Consider the following 20,263-nt stretch of genomic DNA (forward strand, 5'->3'; position numbering starts at 1 on the left):
TACTTCCTTATCCTTACATATCAAGGTTTGCTTCAACTTAGCAATTATCCTCTGAGATATATTGCAACTTTTGCTATGTGATCTTTGAACTTTAAATTCTTATCCACCAATACCCTTGCCTCTTCAGTTTCTTGTAGCATAACCCCGCTAATATAATATGTCGCCGGAACTCTAATCATGCCAAAGTGCATAACTTTACACTTACTAATGTTAATTTTCATTTTCATTTGCCCAGATTTCCAGTCTATTCAAATCATTTTGTAATTGCTGAATATCAGTAGCATCCCTGATTGTCCTGCCTATCTTCGCATCATCAGCAAACAATTGCAAATCTGATGATAGACCCTGCTTGATGACATTAATATACAGATTGAACAATAATGGCCTAAGAACTGAACCCTGAGGTATACCACTGGTTACTTTAAATCTGGCAGATTCACACCCACTGTATACCACTTTTTGATATGTCTGTCAACCATCCCCTGATCCAAGTCAATAGATTATGTTCCAATCCCATATTCTCCAGTTTACACAACAGCCTATTGTGTGGTATCTTATCAAATGCCTTAGAAAAATCCAACATTATCATAGTGTATCCATTCCCTTTATCCAAATCGGCCATAACATTGTTATAAAATATGAGCAAATTGCTAAAACATGATCTTCCTTTAGTAAACTCATGCTGTTTCCTGCAGCGTATAGAATGCTTGTCTACTCATTTCTGTAAACGAGTTCTTACTAACTTCTCTAAAATCTTCACTACCAACACCAGAGATACTAATAGGCCGGTAGTTAGACACATCAATTTTTGCACCACTCTTGTGCAATGGAACTGTCATACATTCCGTCCATTCCTGTGGTATTGTTCCTGAACTGAGACTCAAGTTATACAAATGTGTGAAAGGCCTAGCTAATTCAGCTGAGCATTCCTTTAAAAAACGGGCAGATATTCCATCTGTCCCTATTGACAAATTCTTATCCAGGTTATGCAGGAGCTCTTCAACCTCATTTTCATGAATCTCTAACTCTTCATCCAACATAGCAGTATCACCATGCTACACACACTTGGTTGATATATATTAGCAAAGTGAGCACTCATTAACTGAACAATCTCCTTAGCTTCCGACACTCTTGTACCATCTGCATCCAATAAAATTATTCTTCCACATTCATTGTTTCTTTTGGATTGTCTTTAGCTTGCATGGCCAATTTCTTTTCATACTTCGTTTTAGCTTTTCTCACAATACTCGTTACTTTTCTGGCCTGAGCTTTATATATTTCATAACTCCTCTCACTCTTATTCTCATGATATTCTTTCCGCATCATCTTCTTCTTGTGGATCTCTAGCTTAATAAGGCTGCACATCCATTTCACTCCCAACCTATTTATTCTTAGAACACTAAGGATATATTCAGATACTGCCTCATTCAAGCATTTTTCAAATTTTTCAAAGATTCCATGCATTGCTGACATTTTTTCCATTCAGTAACTGATACCATGGGACCAAAAATAGTATTCTTCTAAGTTGATCATAATCTCCAGCTTTATAATTCAGCATGTAGCCTGATTTAATCAGAGCTTCAATATAAGTAGATACTTCCCAAGAAAGAACAGCATGATTACTGTCACTAATTGGTGGTAAAATAGCCATATACTTGACAGAGATCCCTTATGATGCTATGAGCATTTTACAGAGAAACCTTTTATTCTTGAGAATAAAAGTGGCTGATTACTTTGTTACATGATAAAAGCAATGTTTGCGTATATCTTTTTAATATATGAACATAGTACCTGATATACAATATCATTACATGTCATAACTTTTAACCCATTGCCAAAGGAGAAATGGGTTAAAAGTTATAACATTAAATTGCTATCAGATTAGAATACCAGTTTACATAGTTCAATGTAAATAGCATTAAGCAAAAAAAATTCCAGATTCACTAATATTAAAATTGCTGCTATCAATGATCTGCTATATATGCCACATCTATGGAGACTAAGGACACATTGACGAAAAGCACACCACACAACTCACCATCTACAATACTCAATCTACCATGTACTCTACATAATCCATTATCCATACACTACATCATCTACTTCCCATTAACTGTATTTCTGTCTCTTAAATTGTGTATGTTCTTGCTTTCAGGTCAATTTGCCTGTATGCAAGATGATAATCCAAGTTTCTTGGAGAAAAAAGCCTACTATCTCCGTATGAGATTGGCTAACTCACCTTCACTTGAAGAGTCCATATAAAGATTATGAAGATAATCAAACTCAGGCCTTTTTTCCCAACTGATGGGTGCAGAGTCTGGTGGTTCTTCCAACTGTCCTAATAGAGTACTTACTACCTCCTTACCTTTATTATAGTTTCTACTCAATATTTCACTCAAAATATGAATTTTCCTCTTACCTGATAAAATCCTTTAGTGTATACAGTGAATTATTGAAGAAATTATTTGCACAAGCAGACAATACAGAAATTTCTTCAGTGGAAAATATCCATTCAGAATCATTCTTTTTCTTTTATGGAAGTATGGTATGAAAATAATTCATTCCCTGATCTGATGAACATATATATTGCAACTACCATAGAGGTTAGCTGAACAGTTCATGCTCAAACTGTTTTTCTGGAGCATGTTATTCCAAAAATTGGAACTATATCTCTTTATACAAAATACACCTTCCCCCCCCCCCCTTAACTCTAATTAATTTTATTATTATTATTATTATTATCCGGTATGGTTAGCATATCCACTCTCCAGCCAGAAAGGCTGCGGGTTCGAATCTCAGCATGGGCATGAATGTTTGTGATTGTCTGTGAAAATACTAGTAGTGGTAGTGGGTGGTAGATGGCGTTGGTGTAGTTGTGATTCATTGTAGTTGGTGGACTGAGTGGTGGAGACAGAGAATTATAGAGTAGGTGCATTCCCTTGATAAGGTCTTTGGACTCCCTGGAGGTGTCAGGTAATAATAATAATAATAATAATAATAATAATAATTATTATTACACCCTCCATGGAATCGTAAGACTGATCATGGGAGGTCCATTCAACTGACAACATATTTATCATATATCATATAGAACCTTAAAATCCTTAACACTCCTTTCATTAACAACATATTCTGGTAATGTCATTCCATTCACTGACAATTCTCCATGCAAAAAATCTCCTTCTCACACTCCTCTTCACCACACTTCGACATAACTTCCAGGAATGATCTCTGGTTCTTCCCCTCTCACCTTCTATTTTTATAATCCCCTCTGGATTAATCTGATAAAATCCTCTCACTAACTTAAATGTCTCTATCATATCACCTCTCTTCCTACCTATCCACTAAACTCTGCAACCCACATTTCTTAAACCTCTCTCCACAGCCAGCATTCCAAATTCCTGATATTGTCTTAGTCACTCACCTCTGGTCCCTCCTCTAATGTCTCCAACATCACATTGAAAACCAGGTGACTAGATTTGAACACAATAGTCCAAGTGTGGCCTGACCAGTGCTCAACTCTGGTCAGGCAGCACTATGATGTGCAGCCTTTGCATCGCTAGCAATTATACTCCTCTAAACTTCAGTCTACTGTCAACTATCACTCCCAAATCTCTAATCTCATTCACTTCCTGCAGTATGGTACCATCGATATAGTACACAACCTTATATTTTCTGCACTCCAAAATGCAACACCTTGCACTTATTGATATTAAAACTACAACCCCCACTCTTTTGTCCAAGTAAAAAGTTCATTCAAATCTTCCTGAAGGGAATTAACATCAGCAGTGATACTTACAATTCTTCCCAACTTTGCATCATCAGCAAACAATTGAAGATCCCCAATCAGTCCACATGATATATCGTTTACAAACAAGTTAAACTGAAGGGGACTCAGAACAGACCACTTTACCCTTCTTTTTTTTTTGAGATATTGCTCCATCATACACAAACTGCTGGTATCGTTCAAACAGATAATCTCTGATTCATCTAATCAATATACTATCTATTCCCATCTTCTGCAGCTTATACACCAACTCATCAAGTGTAATCTATCAAATGCCTTTGCAAAGTCTAAGAATATCACTGTATATGATTCTCCCTTATATAACACACTTATCATCTAATCATAAAATGCAAGTAAATTACTAAAACATGCCTACCTTTTACAAATCCATGCTGACCATCATAAAGAATGCTATGTCCATCAACCCAATCCTGTATTCTATTCTTTACCAATCTCTCTAACACCTTGACCACAATTGCAATAATACATACTAACCTATAGTTGGAGATCCTAGAACCATGCTTGTGGAGTGGTACTATTTTTGCATTCTTTCCACTCCTTAGGAACTCTGCCAACTGCAAGACTTTCATTAAATAACCAGGTCAAGGACATAGGTAACTGTTGTGCTAATTCCTCAAGAATAGGTGGTGATCTCATCCATTTCCACAGCCTTATTCACATCTAACCCCACCAACATCTGATACACCTCTGTTTCTTTCACTTCCAACTCTCCTAAATACTTGCCTCTTCTATATATTGCACGGAAGCATTTACACCAGTATGATATACGCTGATAAAGTGCTTGTTCAATAATTCCACTATATCCATTTCAGCTGTTAGTCTGCTGCCATGACTATCCACCATGTTAATCTACCATAATTATTCTTCCTCTTGCTTGCCATGTAGCATAAAAAATTCCCTTGAGTTAACCTTGGCCTGACCAGCCAATCTCCTCTCATACTGCATCTTTTCTTTCTTTACCATGTTCATCATCTTTCTAGTCTGCATTTTATATTCTTCATGGATCCGATCACCACCAACTGTCTTGTACCTCCTCCATAACCTTTTCTTTTCCAGCACAGCTTGCTTGATTTCACTGTTCATCCATTTCAATCCTATTCTATTTAATCACTTAATCCTTGGTATGCAGTCATGCATTGCTTTAGTCAGATACTGCCTTGTGATTTCCATGCATTGTCAACATCTTTTCTGCTCAGCTCATCTACCCAATGTACTGATGCTGACTGACTACAGAGCTTCCTATAATCACCTGCTTTACATTTCCACATGTATCCATTTTTGGTAGTAACTTTTTCTTGTTTCATCACTTTCCCAAACAAGTACCTTATGATTACTCTCACCAACTGGTGGCAGTGTCAACACATCATTAACAACTACATCTTGTTAAGTTATCACCAAATCCAAAACATTAAAGCCTCTAGTTGCTTCAATCACATGCTGCTTAAGATACTTATCTCTCAGAAATTCCAAAAACTCGCTCTCCTTGTTCCCATACACTATTTCCTCCTTCCATTCTATATTCCTGTAATTAAAGTCTCCTACCATGATCACCTTCTTTTTTACATGTCCAACTAATTTGCCTAAACATTTCACAATCAGCAATTCTCTGCATCCCTGGCCTATAACAGTATCCTATCAGATATACTAACCTGTTTATTTCAACTTCACACCGACAGATTCAAAATCTGCTTTATATATAATAATAAACAGGGCACTTTCTTTAAAGTGCCCTGGAAAAAAGTGGCCAAGGAGTTCTCCAAATGAACTATGGAGTAACAGACTACATTAAAATACATCACAAAAGAATCATAAAAAATGTTGGAACAATTGAAAAAAAAATTGTGATGTACACTCAGATCACAGATGATTACGAGCCATTCTTCATATAGTCAAATAGATGGGAAACATAAATACAAGCAATATCAAACCATAAACAACCAAAATGTATTGACAGGGAGCATGGAAGAAGATATAAAGACTTGGCCAAATTCAAATGACAAATAAAGCATTGTAAATCACAGGCAGAATCTGCAAAAAGAAAAGAATCACATGGAGCATCTCAGCCAAAAAAAAAACCGGAACTGCTACTTAAAAGGAGAGTCAAAAGATTCAAGCTACATTCATTTAGAATATATGATTAGCAAGTTACTGAGAATAAAGATATAAGAAGATTATACTAAATTTAGAATAAATAACTACAAGAAACAACAGAAAAACAAAGGGGTCTAAAAAGGTAGAAATGGAATTAAGGATGAAGCAAACAATAACATCAGCTCTTCTAGATGAAGATCTGCAGAGATAAAAGGGTTATCATTCCACTGTATAAGACTCTAATCAGACCACACTTAGACTACTGTTCTCAACCTGGTCCCCAGGATTTGAAGGGGATAAATTAACTGTGCAAAGGGTACAAAGGCGGATAACAAAGATGGTGTCAGGACTGTACAATGTTAGTTATAAGGATCGGCTGAAGGAGTGTGGACTGCAGAGTTTGGTGGATAGAAGAAGGAGAGGTGATATGATTGAGACTTTTAAACTGTTGAGAGGTGGTTACAGGATTACACTGGGGAGTTCTTTCGCTTGGTTGAACAGCAGGAAGGAGTCATGACAAGGGGCCATCTCTGGAAGTTACGAAACTGTGAGAAAGAGGGTAAGGAGTGGTTTCTTTACATGGAGGGTGGTTGAACCATGGAATGCATTGCCTGATAGAGTGGTGAGAGCGAGAACGGTCCATGCATTTAAGGAGTGATATGATAGACTTGTGTTTCTTAGAAAGGACCTCCTACGATGAGTCTTTTGACTCCATGGAGGCCTGAATAATAATAATAATAAACAAAGAAAAGAGAAATGGAAAAAAATCGCCAGAATTACTATAGTAAGTTCTACTCATCCACACATGCAAGTCATTACGCTGAATGTTCAAGTCATTACACTTGGATAAAGGATTACAGAAGAATATCGATTCTTTGCATTTTAAATTTCATTTATAGCCAAGTGAAAAACTTCTTACAACTATGTGTTAGAAGTGATGTGAACACTTAGTTTTTGGGGTATCCTCCAATAAGAAATCACATGGTGTGATATCACCCCTTGATGATATTTGATGATGTGATGATATGATGATATTTGGGTGACCAATCTTCCCAGAGGCAAGTCATGATTTGAAAACAGAATAACCAAACCATGAAAAAAATGCCATGGAAGATTGTTCATTAATGAACCTGTGGACCACAAAATGGAAGTGAGGCAGTTCTCCATCCTGCTGGAAAACGAAGTTGTTGCAGTCTTCCTATAGCTGTGAGAAAAGACAATCCATCAGTATGTCCAGATGTGATTCGTGTCATTGTGTATTCCACAAAAATCATTAATTCTGGGAAAATCCCTTTCATGTTCAATCATGACATAGGCTTTCATTGTCCCATATGCAGAAATTATAATGATGTTTCACTTTTCTCCCTAATTGGAATGTAATCTCATCACTGAATGCACATAGCCATCTTCATTTTTGTCGTGACTCTGAAAACAGCAGCAAAAGTTGTATCATTTAATTTCTTCCTCCATTGGAGTTTGCAGCTGGTTTAAGTAGTAAGGTTTCATTTTCGACTACCTATGGAGAAAATGCCAGACTGTGGACAGAGAGATACCTAGCTCACAGTTAGCCCACCTAGTTGATTTCCTAACTAGGTGGGCTAACTTTGAGTACTGCAAAAAATTTCAGTACTCAAAGCTTCTCTACTTGAAAGATGTACGAGAGTGGCCTGAAAAGTTCTTGGCCTAACAATCAAAAAACAAATTTATAATTTCAAAATTATTTTTATTTTCCACCATAATCTCCCTTAAGACGAATACATTTATTCCAGCAATGCTACAGCACCATTATCCCATCCCTGTAGTGGTTCTCAGTAAGATCTGCAAAACACTGCTGTACAGCTGCAATCATTTCTTGATTCGAAGAAAAATGCTGACAAGCGAGGAAGAGTTTTAAGTTTTGGGAAGAGATAGAAGTCGGAGCCAAATCTGGAGAATAGGGTGGATGTTCCAACAATCCATAGTGCAGATCCCTTAATTTTCCCATTGCCAAAAACACCTTTGTGGGCAGGTGCATTGTCCTGATGAAAGATGATTTTTTTTCTTCTGCAAACTAGGCCTTTTCTCACGAAATTTTTCTTCTAGTCTGGTTAAAAGATCAGAATAATATATCCCAGTTATTGTTTTACCCTTTTCAAATATTATTAATAAATAAAATGCCTTTAGCATCCCTAAACACCGATGCCATCACCTTTTCTGCTGATGGAACTGACTTTGTCTTCTTTCGTGCTGAACAACTGGCTTCTGTGCACTGTTTTGACTGCTGTTTAGATCATGTAAAATGGCTGCTTGGAAAGCTTTTAACCTCATAAAAATACACTACAAAAAAGCAAAAGGGTTGTTAATACGGTTAAAAATAAGTCATGAACATGCAAGTCATTATGCTGAATGTCCAAGTCATTACACTTGGATAAAGGATTACAGAAGAATATTGATTCTTTGCATTTTAAATTTAATTTATAGCCAAGTGAAAAACTATGTGTTAGAAGTGATGTGAACACTTAGTTTTTGGGGTATCCTCCAATAAGAAATCGCATGAATCCAAGTCTCAACCATAGTAATAAATCAATACACAAAATCAGTTTTATTCTTGTTAAAACGCTCCAAGCACTGTTCAGAGATTTTCATGTGAGTGCGTTTTTGATCTGCAGTGAGCAAGTGCGGCACCCATCTTGCGCAAAGCTTTTTCATTTGCAATTCTTCATGCAAAATATATCCTACATGTTCTTTTGAAATGCCTATAGTCTCAGCAATTTCATGCCCTTTGACTCACCATTCATTCAATACCATATCATGCACTTGATCAATGATTTCTGGTGTCATTACACTTTGTGGACACCCTTCACGCGGATCATCTTCAAGGCTGGTATGGCCACATTTAAATTCAGCAGCCCATTTCTTAATTGGCGAAAACGAAGAAGAAGAATGCCCATAAACATTTATGAACTTCGAATGAATTTCTTTTGCCGTTAAACCTTCTTTTACAAAGAATTTTATAATTGTACAATACTCAATTTTATCCATTTCGAGGGATACAGACAACACTTTTGCTTCAGACAGCTGTATAAAACACAATGCTTGATAGAATGACTTGCAATTTCTCATGGATGCTTATAACAGATGTACCAACTCAGAAAAAAAAAATCTTGCCGATAGCGTTGCCATCTATGGTTGAGGCTAAGAACTTTTCAGACCACCCTCGTATGTATTTCCACAACCAGGGGCACTGAAATATGGGAAAAAAAACTGAAAAATGAAAGGGTACCACTTTGGAGAATAATAAATGTTCATATGGAGTAATAAATATTTAAATAAGTTAAACTCTTTTTGAATCGCCCTATGTAATACACATTATATGCAGTAAATATTCACTGGAACTGCATATTCCATTCCACAGAATAGTAGTAAAAATTTCTGTGTACAGAAGGAAGAAAAATAAATGGAATCATGACAGAAGAAAGGACAGTGTATTAGTTCTTAATTGAGTATGTTCTATTATTTCATTTGTAAGAGGAAAACCAAGTTTCTGGGTGGGAAAAAATGTTATCTTACACCAGGCTTTCAAATGAAGGATAAATGTTATGTCAATCTTGTAACTATGCTATAGTGAACCTCAATTTATAAGAATTCGAACAAAAGGTTGCAAATAAATTTAGAAATGGCATGCTGATATTGTGCTTCTACACCTCATATTGATGTTTCATGGCATGAAACATACATCTAAAGCTAATAGTTAACTAAATTTATTTAGCTAATTAAATTACTCAGCCAATATTTTGCCTAGGTCATCAAAGCATTTTCACAGGCACAAAGATATATTGAACACATGTATGCAGGCATACCAGTAGGCAATCAAACACAGATTGACTGTAATGGCAAGTTCCTGAAGTCCTAACTGGGGTCCCCTATATGGATGCAGATCTACAATTGCTGAAGGTCTCAAAATGATGGTCTCCCAGATTTTTGGCAGTGTGATGCAGGCAAATTTATTTAAGTTTAGGGAATGTTATAGTGCTGTGGCAGATTCTCTCTGATTTCAATCTGTTTCTGTATAGGAGGGAAATTTTCATCCATTGGATCCAGTCATCGATATCAATGATACAGTCTGCCACCCCAGAAAGAATGCAGTGTAGATAAAGGACATATTTTCTGTGTCCTTCCAGATGGATGTCGATAGGTCTTCCAATTTGTCGAAAGTATTGAAGCTTAAATATTTTGGAATAAAAGAGATGGGAATCATTTCTTGAATCATCACAGCACTACAACGTTCCCCAAACTTAAACAGATTTGGCTGCATCATACTGCTAAAAGTCTGGGAGACCACCATTTTGACATGGATGAAGTTCAAATCACTGTACCTGTGTGCATGTGTTCAATATATTTTTGTGGCTGTGAAATATTGACAGAGAAATTTAATTAGCTAAATAAATTTAGTTCATTATTAGCTATAGACATCTGTTTTTTTCCATGAAACATGATAAATAACCAACCTCCAGGCATCCATATTAGATTACTTCTCCCCCCCCCATATTAGTGTATTGTAACAAAAAACCAATTTAAAATTTAAAAGCTTCTAATATTGGGAAAGAAATTGAAAATTGCGTTATATGATGAAAACATTTTTTCTATAGTAGCTTGTGTACACATAATTATTAATAATTTCTGCAACAAAATCACAGTACAAAGCAACTAAGGCCAGTAAGACAACATATGCAGTTTGCCATTGCTATAGGCTAGGTAGTTTCATGGATGATCTGGAAGTCATGCATTGCCAAATTAGTAGAATGAGTACAGGTCAAGTGATTATTATGGACGGCTTCAACTATGGAGATATAAATTTGAAGAAAAAAAGATCACATTGCAGAAAAGAAATGGAATTTATAGACCTACTGAGAGTTAATTACTTGAGGAGAATGTAATGGAGGGAACTAGGGATGTGAGAATATTGGACCCTGGTCAGAATTGCTATTGCCTCCAATTGGCAAAAGTAACCATGTGGTCTTGACTTGACTTCATCCATTGGGATATTGTAAAACATAAGGAATATTCTGTGAAGAAGGGGTATATGTGGAACTACAAAGCAGGTGATTATGACAAGCTTAGGAAGAAGCTTAATTTTGTGCCATGGCATAATTCACTACAGGGTAGGGATGTTAGTAGTGCATGGGAGATAGTTAAAGGGGGGGGAGGTCATCTAGAGGAAGCAATATTAATTTGTATACCTAAAGTAAGGAAGGTTAATCAGGTAGGAGTTAGATGGATGAGTAATATCATTACGCACACGCTGCAGAAGAAGGAAATGCTGTGGAGAGAATATAAAGAGAAAGGTGACCAGCAAACTCAGGAACAGTACAAGGCTCAGGCAAGAAAAGTGACCAGCATGGCAAGGAAGGCAAAATTAGATTACGAGAAGAGTCTCACAAAGCAAGCCAAAAGGAATCCCAAAGAATTCTTTCATTATGTGGCAAGTAAGAGGAAAAATGACTATGGAATTATTTATTTAGCATATGGCTCACACATGAAAAGTTACATTACATTAATTCTAATATATATGGACATAGTAATAGACATATGTACAATAATAAGAGACATAATACAGTCATAAAACAGTCATAAAAGTCGTTAAGCACCTCCGTAGCGCAATTGGAAGAACGACGGTACATTGCGCCCTTCGATTGGAATAGGCCTAAGTTCGATTCTCGTCGCGACGGGAGGAATCTTTATCTGGTCGATTTCAATCGATGGTGAGTTAGCCGATCTCATACGGAGGTAGCAGGGTTTTTTCTCCCGGAAACTCGGGTTTTTCATCCCGCATACATACAAATCAGCCCTTCAGAACACACGCAATTTACAGACAAAAATTACTAGTTGTGGTGGTGTTGGAGGTGGGCGGTAGATGGCGTTGATTCGTAGTAGAGGTAAGGTGTAGAGACAGTTGAAGATGTCCTCCCGCGATGAGTCTTCAGACTCCTTGGAGGTATCAGGAATAATAATAATAAAAGAGACACTCAAGAATAGGCTACAACTGCACTTAGTGTAGCATGGATGAAGTCTGACAGGTTTCCATTGTATGCACGTTGAACACATTCTGCTGTAATATGATTAATTGTCTGGTGGGGTGATCCAATCATGCCCTATTTGTAAAAGTGGTCTGCACATCTGCCATAACGACTATGGAAAATTAACCTTAATGAGTGATGATGGTGATGAGGTGACAGCAGATAAAATAGTTGAGTTACTGAGTGACTACTTTGCAAGGGTATATCATCCAAGTGAGGTTACTGCTATAACTAACATATGTGACAGACTGATGTGTGAACAGAGGTGGACAAATTGGAGGTTCTTAGGATATTGCAGAATCTCAATGTAAATACAGCTGTGGGATTAGATGGGATATCAGCTTGAGTTTTGTGAGAATGTACAAGGGAACTGACAATGCCTTTGACTAGGCTCTTTAATTTAAGTCTCAGCTCTGGTAGAGTTCCAAGGGAGTGAAAAGAGGAAAAATATTCCTTTGCATAAGGGAGGTTGCATAAAACTGCAGTAGTAATTTATAGACCAATCCATACTCAAGTGTGGTGGTAAAAGTACTGCAAAAATTGGTCAAAAAGAGAATTCAAGAATAGGTGGATAAAATATGATACTGTATGAGGGGCAACATGGCTTTGTGAAGATCGGTCATACCTTAGTAATTTACTATCTTTTTATAACAGAGATGGATAAAGGAAATGGCTATACAATGCTGGATTTTGCAAAGGCATTTTTGACAGAATACCACATGGAATTCTGTTACACAAATTAGAACAAATGGAGATGGATATGACACTGGTTATATGGATGAGACGGTGGCTGCTGGACAGATATCAAAAAGTGGTATATGCAGGGACCATTGCTGTTTAATTTGTACATAAATGATATAGGAAATAACGTGAAAGGAAATTTTCAGTTGGTTGCTTATGATGAAAAATTAGGTAGAGCAAGGCAATGTGGAGAGCTTGCAAGATGATTTAAATAGGCTGTCAGTATGGGATAAAGATAATGGGTATCAGTTTAATGTGGAGAAATGTAAAGTTTTCCTTTGAAGATAAAGACTAACAGCTATGTATCACATTGATGGCAATGTACTTCAAGAAATATATGAAGCTAGAGATTTAGGGGTGGTGATAGACAGAGAGTTAAAGTTTCGAGGAGATATTGCTAAGGATGCCCATAACATTACTTGGCTATTGAAGAACACATACATGAACAAGTAGAGATAAGGAAGTTACTCCTCTTTATAAGGCCTTGATACATCTATATCTGAATTACTTTGCTCTGGTCTCCTGGGTTTCTTGGGGATGAGGAAGTGGTGGAGAAGATTCAGAGACGAGTGACCAAGATGATGACTGCTCTGTGGAATGTTCCCTATGAAGATAGACTGAGGGTGTGTGGATTGCAGAAGTTGGTTGATGGGGGGGGGGGGGAAGGGAGACGAAACATTTAAGGTTGCTTAAACAGTTTTATAGGACTGATGCAGGGGAAATGTTTCAGCATTTGGCTGGAGGGGCCAGAACGAGGGATCATCCCTAGAAGTTGAATAAAGGTGTGGTAAGTAAGGGTGTCAGAACTAGATTTTTTGCTTGGAGAGTTGTGAATGAGTGGAATAGGTTGCCAGTGTCAGATGTGAATGCTTTGTTCTATTAATATATTGATAGAGAATCTCTACTTGGCAATAAACAGCATGGGTTTATTAAGGGTAGGTCATGTTTTACCAGAATACAGCATGGAATACTATTGCATAAATTGGAAAATATGGGATTGAATTATAAACAATTGGCATGGATAAAGCGGTATACATTGGGGGGGGGGATGCGAGTCTAAGATTTAAGGTAACTAATGGCGTGTCTCGAGCATCGGTCCTTGGTCCACTGTTATTCAATCTGTACATTAATGACATCAGGAAGGATCTGACATGTGGTATACAGCTATTTGCTGATGATGCAAAGATAAGTAGAATTTCAGGAGTGCTGCTGATATGCAGTACTTGCAGTTTGATTTAAACAGGCTGGAATTGTGGGCATGTGAAAATGGCTGTCATTTCAATGTTAATAAATGTAAGTCATGAACTTTGATATGATTAGATATCCAATGTCATATTATATTGGTGGGATTATGCTTGAAGAAAATGATGAGGCTACAGATCTAGTAGACAGGGAGTTGAAGTTCAAGACTCATATAGCAAAAATTGTAAATACAACTCAGAGAATAATGGCGATGTCGAAACAAACCTTGACATGTAAAGATAAGGAAGTAATTTTCCTGGTTTCTGTAGTGATTCTGATACAGTGGAGAGAGAGTGTCAAAAAAATGATATCATGATTGTGGAATACAGATTGAGAATTTGTAGGATGCAGACACTAGCAAACAGGAAAAAGAGGAGTGGTATGAATGAGACTTGCAAACTTCTGAAAGGGTTAAATAGAATTTCAGTACATGGAATTTTTATTTTATGGAGAGTGGGGAAAGGACATGAGGGCATCCATGGAAGTTGAGAATTAATGCTGTCGAGAAAGGGAGGGGGGGTAGGACTAGATTTTTCTCTCATAGAATAGTGCGTGATTGGAATGGATTGACATTGGATGTTGTGTGTGCGCGCACACAAGTAGCGTGAATTAATTCAAGAACAAGTATGACAGCAGGTGCGAATAGTATAGCCTCTCTTGAGATCTCTCATAATTATAATAATAATGGGTTCGAGGAAAGGTTTGATACGTTGTGTTGATAGGTTGGGGTCTCCCATGATGAATCTTTGGACTCCATTGAGGTGTCCTTACCATAATAGTAATAATATTTTTGGAATTGCAGCAAATGATATAAAATCATCATAGATAATGGTATGATAGATAGATCGATATGCTACTGATTGAATAAAACTTCCTTCAATGAGTCTGTTGGCTCCATGGAAGCTTGCTGATAATAATCTTTGAGAGGATATTTGGGGTTTATCAAGTGATACAATGTCCTGTAAATGTTGCAGATATTGAGTTTATATTATACTAATACTACAATGACTGCCTGGTTGAAATCACACCACAATCTCCAATTCCTTTGCAGTTCCTTTACAACTCCAAATACACTATCTACCAATAATTGTCTGGACACCTATTATTTGAAGTTATAGAACATTCCAGGTTTGCTAATAACATAAAAACTGATGTACAGATAGTAAGAAGCATTATTCCATCGTAGCAGTTGAATATAGGTGGTATGGTAACACGACATGAACTCAATCATTTTGAGAGAGGTGTCATCATGGGCTGTCACATTGGTGGCATGTCCATACGTGCCATTGCTGCTCAACTGGAGCATCCAAAATCAATGGTTGGTGATGTGAACAACAAATGGAAACGTTCTAGCATCACTAATGAGGGAAAACACCCAAGGTAGCTGCTGAAAATGACTGACAGGGACAGGAGGGTGTTAAAATGGGTGGCATGCAAAAACTGGCTACAATCAGCACAGACCATCCATAATGAGTTCCAGAGTGCAATTAACACCATGGTGAGCTAACACTGTACAAAAAAAATTCCACTTACTGGGTTTCCATGGAAGAGCAGTGGTACACAAACCAAACATAACATCAAACACAGTGGCTCATTTGGCCTGGTGCAAAGAGCATGTGAACTGGACAATTGACTAGTGGAAAACAGTACTCTGAAGCGATGAATCAAGGTTTACCTGTTTCCAGCCTGATGGCAGCGTGGTGATCACTTGTTACCACAGTGTATTGTACCCACAGTAAAATTTGGTGGTGGATAAGTAATGGTTTGGGGGTGTACTACTAGTTGTTGTCCGTGGTTTAATGAAGGCAGCTCAGTACCTTGATATTCTGGATGATCAGGTCTGCCTACACTGTGGAGATTTTATGGAATGGATCCATGTTACTATCAAGACGACAATGCCCCATGCCACAAAGCTGCAGCTGTTATGGAATGATATGAAGAAATGGGTGTAAATGATTCCCCTGGCCTGTGCAGACTCCTGACCTCAACCCCATCGAACACTTGTAGGACAAACTGGAGCAGCAATTGAGGTCCAGAACAGCAGTACTCCATCTATCGCTGAACTCAGTACTACTTTGATGGAGGAACGGAGACAAATTATACCCGATGTCTGCCGCACATTGGTGGAAAGCCTCCCTCAAAGGATGCAGGAGGTGAACAAAGACAAAGATGAACATTCCTCATATTATGGTTTGCCTGCTGTATCAATTGTAAATTGCTAAAGTGACCAGACAATTATTGGTAGATAGTGTATTTTGTTCGCTATAACATGAGCATCATTCACAAAGAGAGCAAAAGAATCTCTTACAAACCAAATCATTTGCTTTCTATGCTTGAATGATGCTCATATTACAGTGAGTGAAATATATGAGTTGTAAATAAATTCTAATTTCATGTACACATGTTAAACCACTTTTTTTTCCCTTTTTTTTTTAAATATACCATTATTTCAACTGGTGCATTATATTAAGGTGAAATCTTCATTTACTATTATCATAGATTTTGCCTTTATCAGCCATAGCAAGATTATAACAACCAGCTCATACAAACTGTTTACAATCAATGCCAATCCTTTCTTGTTTTGATATCTACAATAGGAAGAATTGCTTCACTGCCATTATAAACCATCACCAACAATAAATAACAGATGCTCAATTTTTATTTAGCATGTAAAAGCATACTAAAAAAGGAAAAAGGTACCAGCCATCAGCAATATTAACCTTGATATTGGCTGGGAAGGTTTCAATAATTCCCAAAAAAAGAGCAAACTCACCTTCATAAGAGCCTTTCATAGTCTGACATCTGAGAATGATAGTGCTCCACAAGGTGACTGATTTACCATTGGTAAACTGCACTTTACAAAATTATATTTACTTTCTTTTTTTTTTCTCTTCTTCCAGGAATGTCATAAAGAAATCTGCATTTTTTTTATTATATAGATTAAAAAAATTAATTTTTTTAATCTATATAATTAAATCTAGTGTGATGCTCTCCTAAAAGTGCTTTTTTTAAAAAAAAAAAACTATCATTATGACTACTAAACCCTTCCCACTCCTACTTTTATTGTACTGAATAAACTGCACACTTGCCAATGACAAATTCTTTTTCCTCTGTTTCTTCTAATGTGTGTAGCTGCTCTTCCTGATATTGAAAAAGAAGTAGCTAAACAATCACCACCTCACTCTGTAAAAGGGAGGAAAATCAAATACTTACCAACACACACTCTTCAAGATCCATTTTTTCGAGCATGTGGCAGTTCTGCAAAGAAAAAGAAATGCAATTTCAATTTATAATTCCAATAATTTGAAGAGAATATACACTATAATTCACAATATAAATCAAATTTTTGGTGATAAGAGGCCATTCAGATAATGGAAGTTTTGAACAATATTATTACTATCCCAAGACCCACCATAGAGTCAAGACTCATCACAGGAGATCCCTTTTGTTGTGCACACAGATCATCATCATACTATGCCTTAATCACATTCAAATTCTCTGCAGACACCACACTCTCAATCAATGCATTCCAATCATTCACAATTCTCCATGCAAAAAGAACTTGCTTCACTCCCTCCCTTATGCCCTCCTTATTCACCTTCCAGAGATGACCTCTTATTCTCCCCCCACATTTCCCACCATTTTATGAAAAACCTCTTCAACATTAATCCTATAACAATCCCTTGCCAACTTGTATGTCTCTACAAGTTGGCGGGTAGACTATAAATTGAATCTTCTCAATCTTCCTTCATACTCAATATTCCTGAGACCAGAAACTACCTTAGTCAATTGCCTCTGGATCCTTTCCAATATTTCTTCATCCATTTGAAAAACTAACCAAATCTATGCACAGTAATCAATGTGAACTAACCAAAGCCTCATACAACGGAACCAGAGTCTCTTTACTTCTACAAAAGAGTGTCCTCCACATCATTGCCAGAATTTATTGTGTTGTCCACACAATTTTGGCAATGTGTCATCTAAATTTTAGATCCTTATCCTCCATCATCCCAAGATTTCTTATTTCCTCTACTTCAAACAACATATTCCAGCCAAGTGTAAACTCTACAACCATTGTTTTCCAAATATTAAAACCTTACAATTTGCAACACTGAACTGGTATCTGCACTCCTGTGCCTATACACTCCGCTTATTCAAGTCTTCTTGTGAGGCCACAAGATCTGCTCTATTCCTCATAGGTCTTCCCAGTTTTGCATCATCTGCAAAAAAATAATATACCCATTCAAATCTAACCAATATCATTAACATATTAAATAAATAGCAATGGTCCTAAAACAGACCCTGAAGCACCTACTAGTGACTTTCCTATTCGGAGATATTACTCCCTATACAGAACTTTGTGATATCTATCAGATAACCAATCCCACTAACTAATCTAATATCCAACCTTATCTGCTCTAGTTTGACTTCGGTTTATCATGTGATAATTTATCAAAAGCATTGGAAAAATCTAAGCACACTACTGTGTATACATCTCCCTCGTCCAATGCAGCTGTCACCTTTTTTTTTTTTTTTTTTTTTTTTTTTGTAATAAGTAGATTACTAAAAGATGACTTCCCTTTAGCATATCCATGCTGTCCATCAAAGATAATACCACTGCTGCCAACCCAATTATGGATCCTGGTTCTCACTAGTCTCTCCACCACTTTAACCACAACACCTGACACACAAATTGGCATATAATTTTATGCCCAAGTTCTGTCACCTCCAATATCAAGTGGCACAATCTTGCCTTTCTTCCACTCCTTTGGAACTTGACCCAGCATAAGACTCATATTAAACAAATATGTCAACTATCTGACACATTCCTTCAAAATAACTGGTCATCAAGTCCCACAGCCTTATCAACATTTAGTTTACTCAATTCACATTATACCTCTTGCTAACTCAGAGTCGGTCTCTCTCTTCCTCATACACTGCTCTCAAAACTCTCCAAGATGTCACATTCATAAAGGTGAGAGACCCTTATGAACTGCTCATTAAATATCTCAACCATTCTTTTCATTCAATGTCATCATATCATAATCATTATTTATTTTATTTTATTTTTTTTGCTTGCTACATATTGGAAATAACACTGTAGGTTTTTTTTTTTTTGGCTTCCTTAGCTAACTTCTGCTCATACTGAAATTTTGCTACCCTTACCAACCTAGTCTAACATAAGCTTAGGTGTTGATGGTTATTCATGATATTTTTAAGGTAATAACTCCAAATGAACTATTTTATAAATAGATGTTTTATTAACTTGCTCATAAAACATCTTTTTTTGTAAAATAGTTCATGTGGTGTTAAAATATCATGCCTTACCAACCTAGTCACCCTCCTCATCTGTTCTTTGTACTCCTCATAGAAATGAGGAGTATACTGATTACTCCACTGTGTACTTGGAAACACTTAGATGTTGCTTCTACTACATGGTTCTTGAATAACATCCAAGCATTTCTGCCCAACTCTTCATTCCAAGCTTCACCTGCAAGCTGTCTACTGAGCTTCTCAATCACCAACCTTGTAGTTCCACATATACCCTTTCTTCACAGCGGTCCTCACATGGCTGGCAACCACTCAGGTAATCACTTCATGACCACTCTTGCCAATGGAGAGAGAGATTTGACACCTCATTTATAATGACATCTTCTGATGAGATGATCAAATCCAAGACCCACAATTTTCATATGCCCTCTGTTACATACTATCTGAGGTAGTTGTCCCTCAAAAAGTGGAGAAATTCATTTTCTTTATTTCTGATTGCTATCTCATCATCCCAACCTATATAGCCATAATTAAAATCATCATCATCATCAAATTCCTGCCAGGTACCCTCAAGGGGTGTACAGGATATGATAGTACTACATGAAAAAAAATTACATCATTACTAACTTCCTATCTACAATTTTCCTCCAAATCAGTCTGTTACTTGTCAAGACTCCAACATTATCAGATCTTATGTTTCTATCGTCTAAGGCACTTTGTACCGTATCAATCCACCTATATCTTGGTCTTCCTCTGGGTCGTTTTGCTGCCAACCTGGCAGAGAACACTTGCTTTGCTAATCTTTCCTCGCCCATTCTGTTTAAGTGACCATACCACCTGAGATTAGCTCTGCTAACGCATTGCTGGATGCTAACAATGTCAAGTTCTTTCCTAATATCCTCGTTTTTAATATGATATTGCCATTGCTGCCATCTGTTCATGCCTCTAATCTTTCTCAGGACTCTCATATCTGCGGTCTCTAGTCTTTTGTCAAGTGTTTTACTTCTGACCCAGCTCTCAGATCCATAAGTTAAAACTGGTTTGAATACTGTCT

General features: G+C 37.0%; 1 protein-coding gene across 10 annotated transcripts in view; it reads right to left on the minus strand.

Annotated features, from left to right (window-relative positions):
- LOC150110302 (F-box/LRR-repeat protein 20) overlaps positions 1-20,263 on the minus strand; it is a 325,839-nt gene that overhangs the window by 25,710 nt on the left and 279,866 nt on the right. For all 10 annotated transcript variants that reach the window (XM_090392650.1, XM_090392658.1, XM_090392667.1 and 7 more), the window contains one exon: positions 17,152-17,196. In XM_090392650.1, coding sequence (XP_090248776.1) covers positions 17,152-17,196 — 45 coding nt within the window. The remainder of the gene's footprint in view (positions 1-17,151; positions 17,197-20,263) is intronic.

Source organism: Typopeltis vanoorti, chromosome 1 (assembly GCF_054136105.1).
Source record: "Typopeltis vanoorti isolate ZY-2024b chromosome 1, IOZ_Tvanoo_1.0, whole genome shotgun sequence".
NCBI lineage: Eukaryota > Metazoa > Arthropoda > Arachnida > Uropygi > Thelyphonidae > Typopeltis > Typopeltis vanoorti.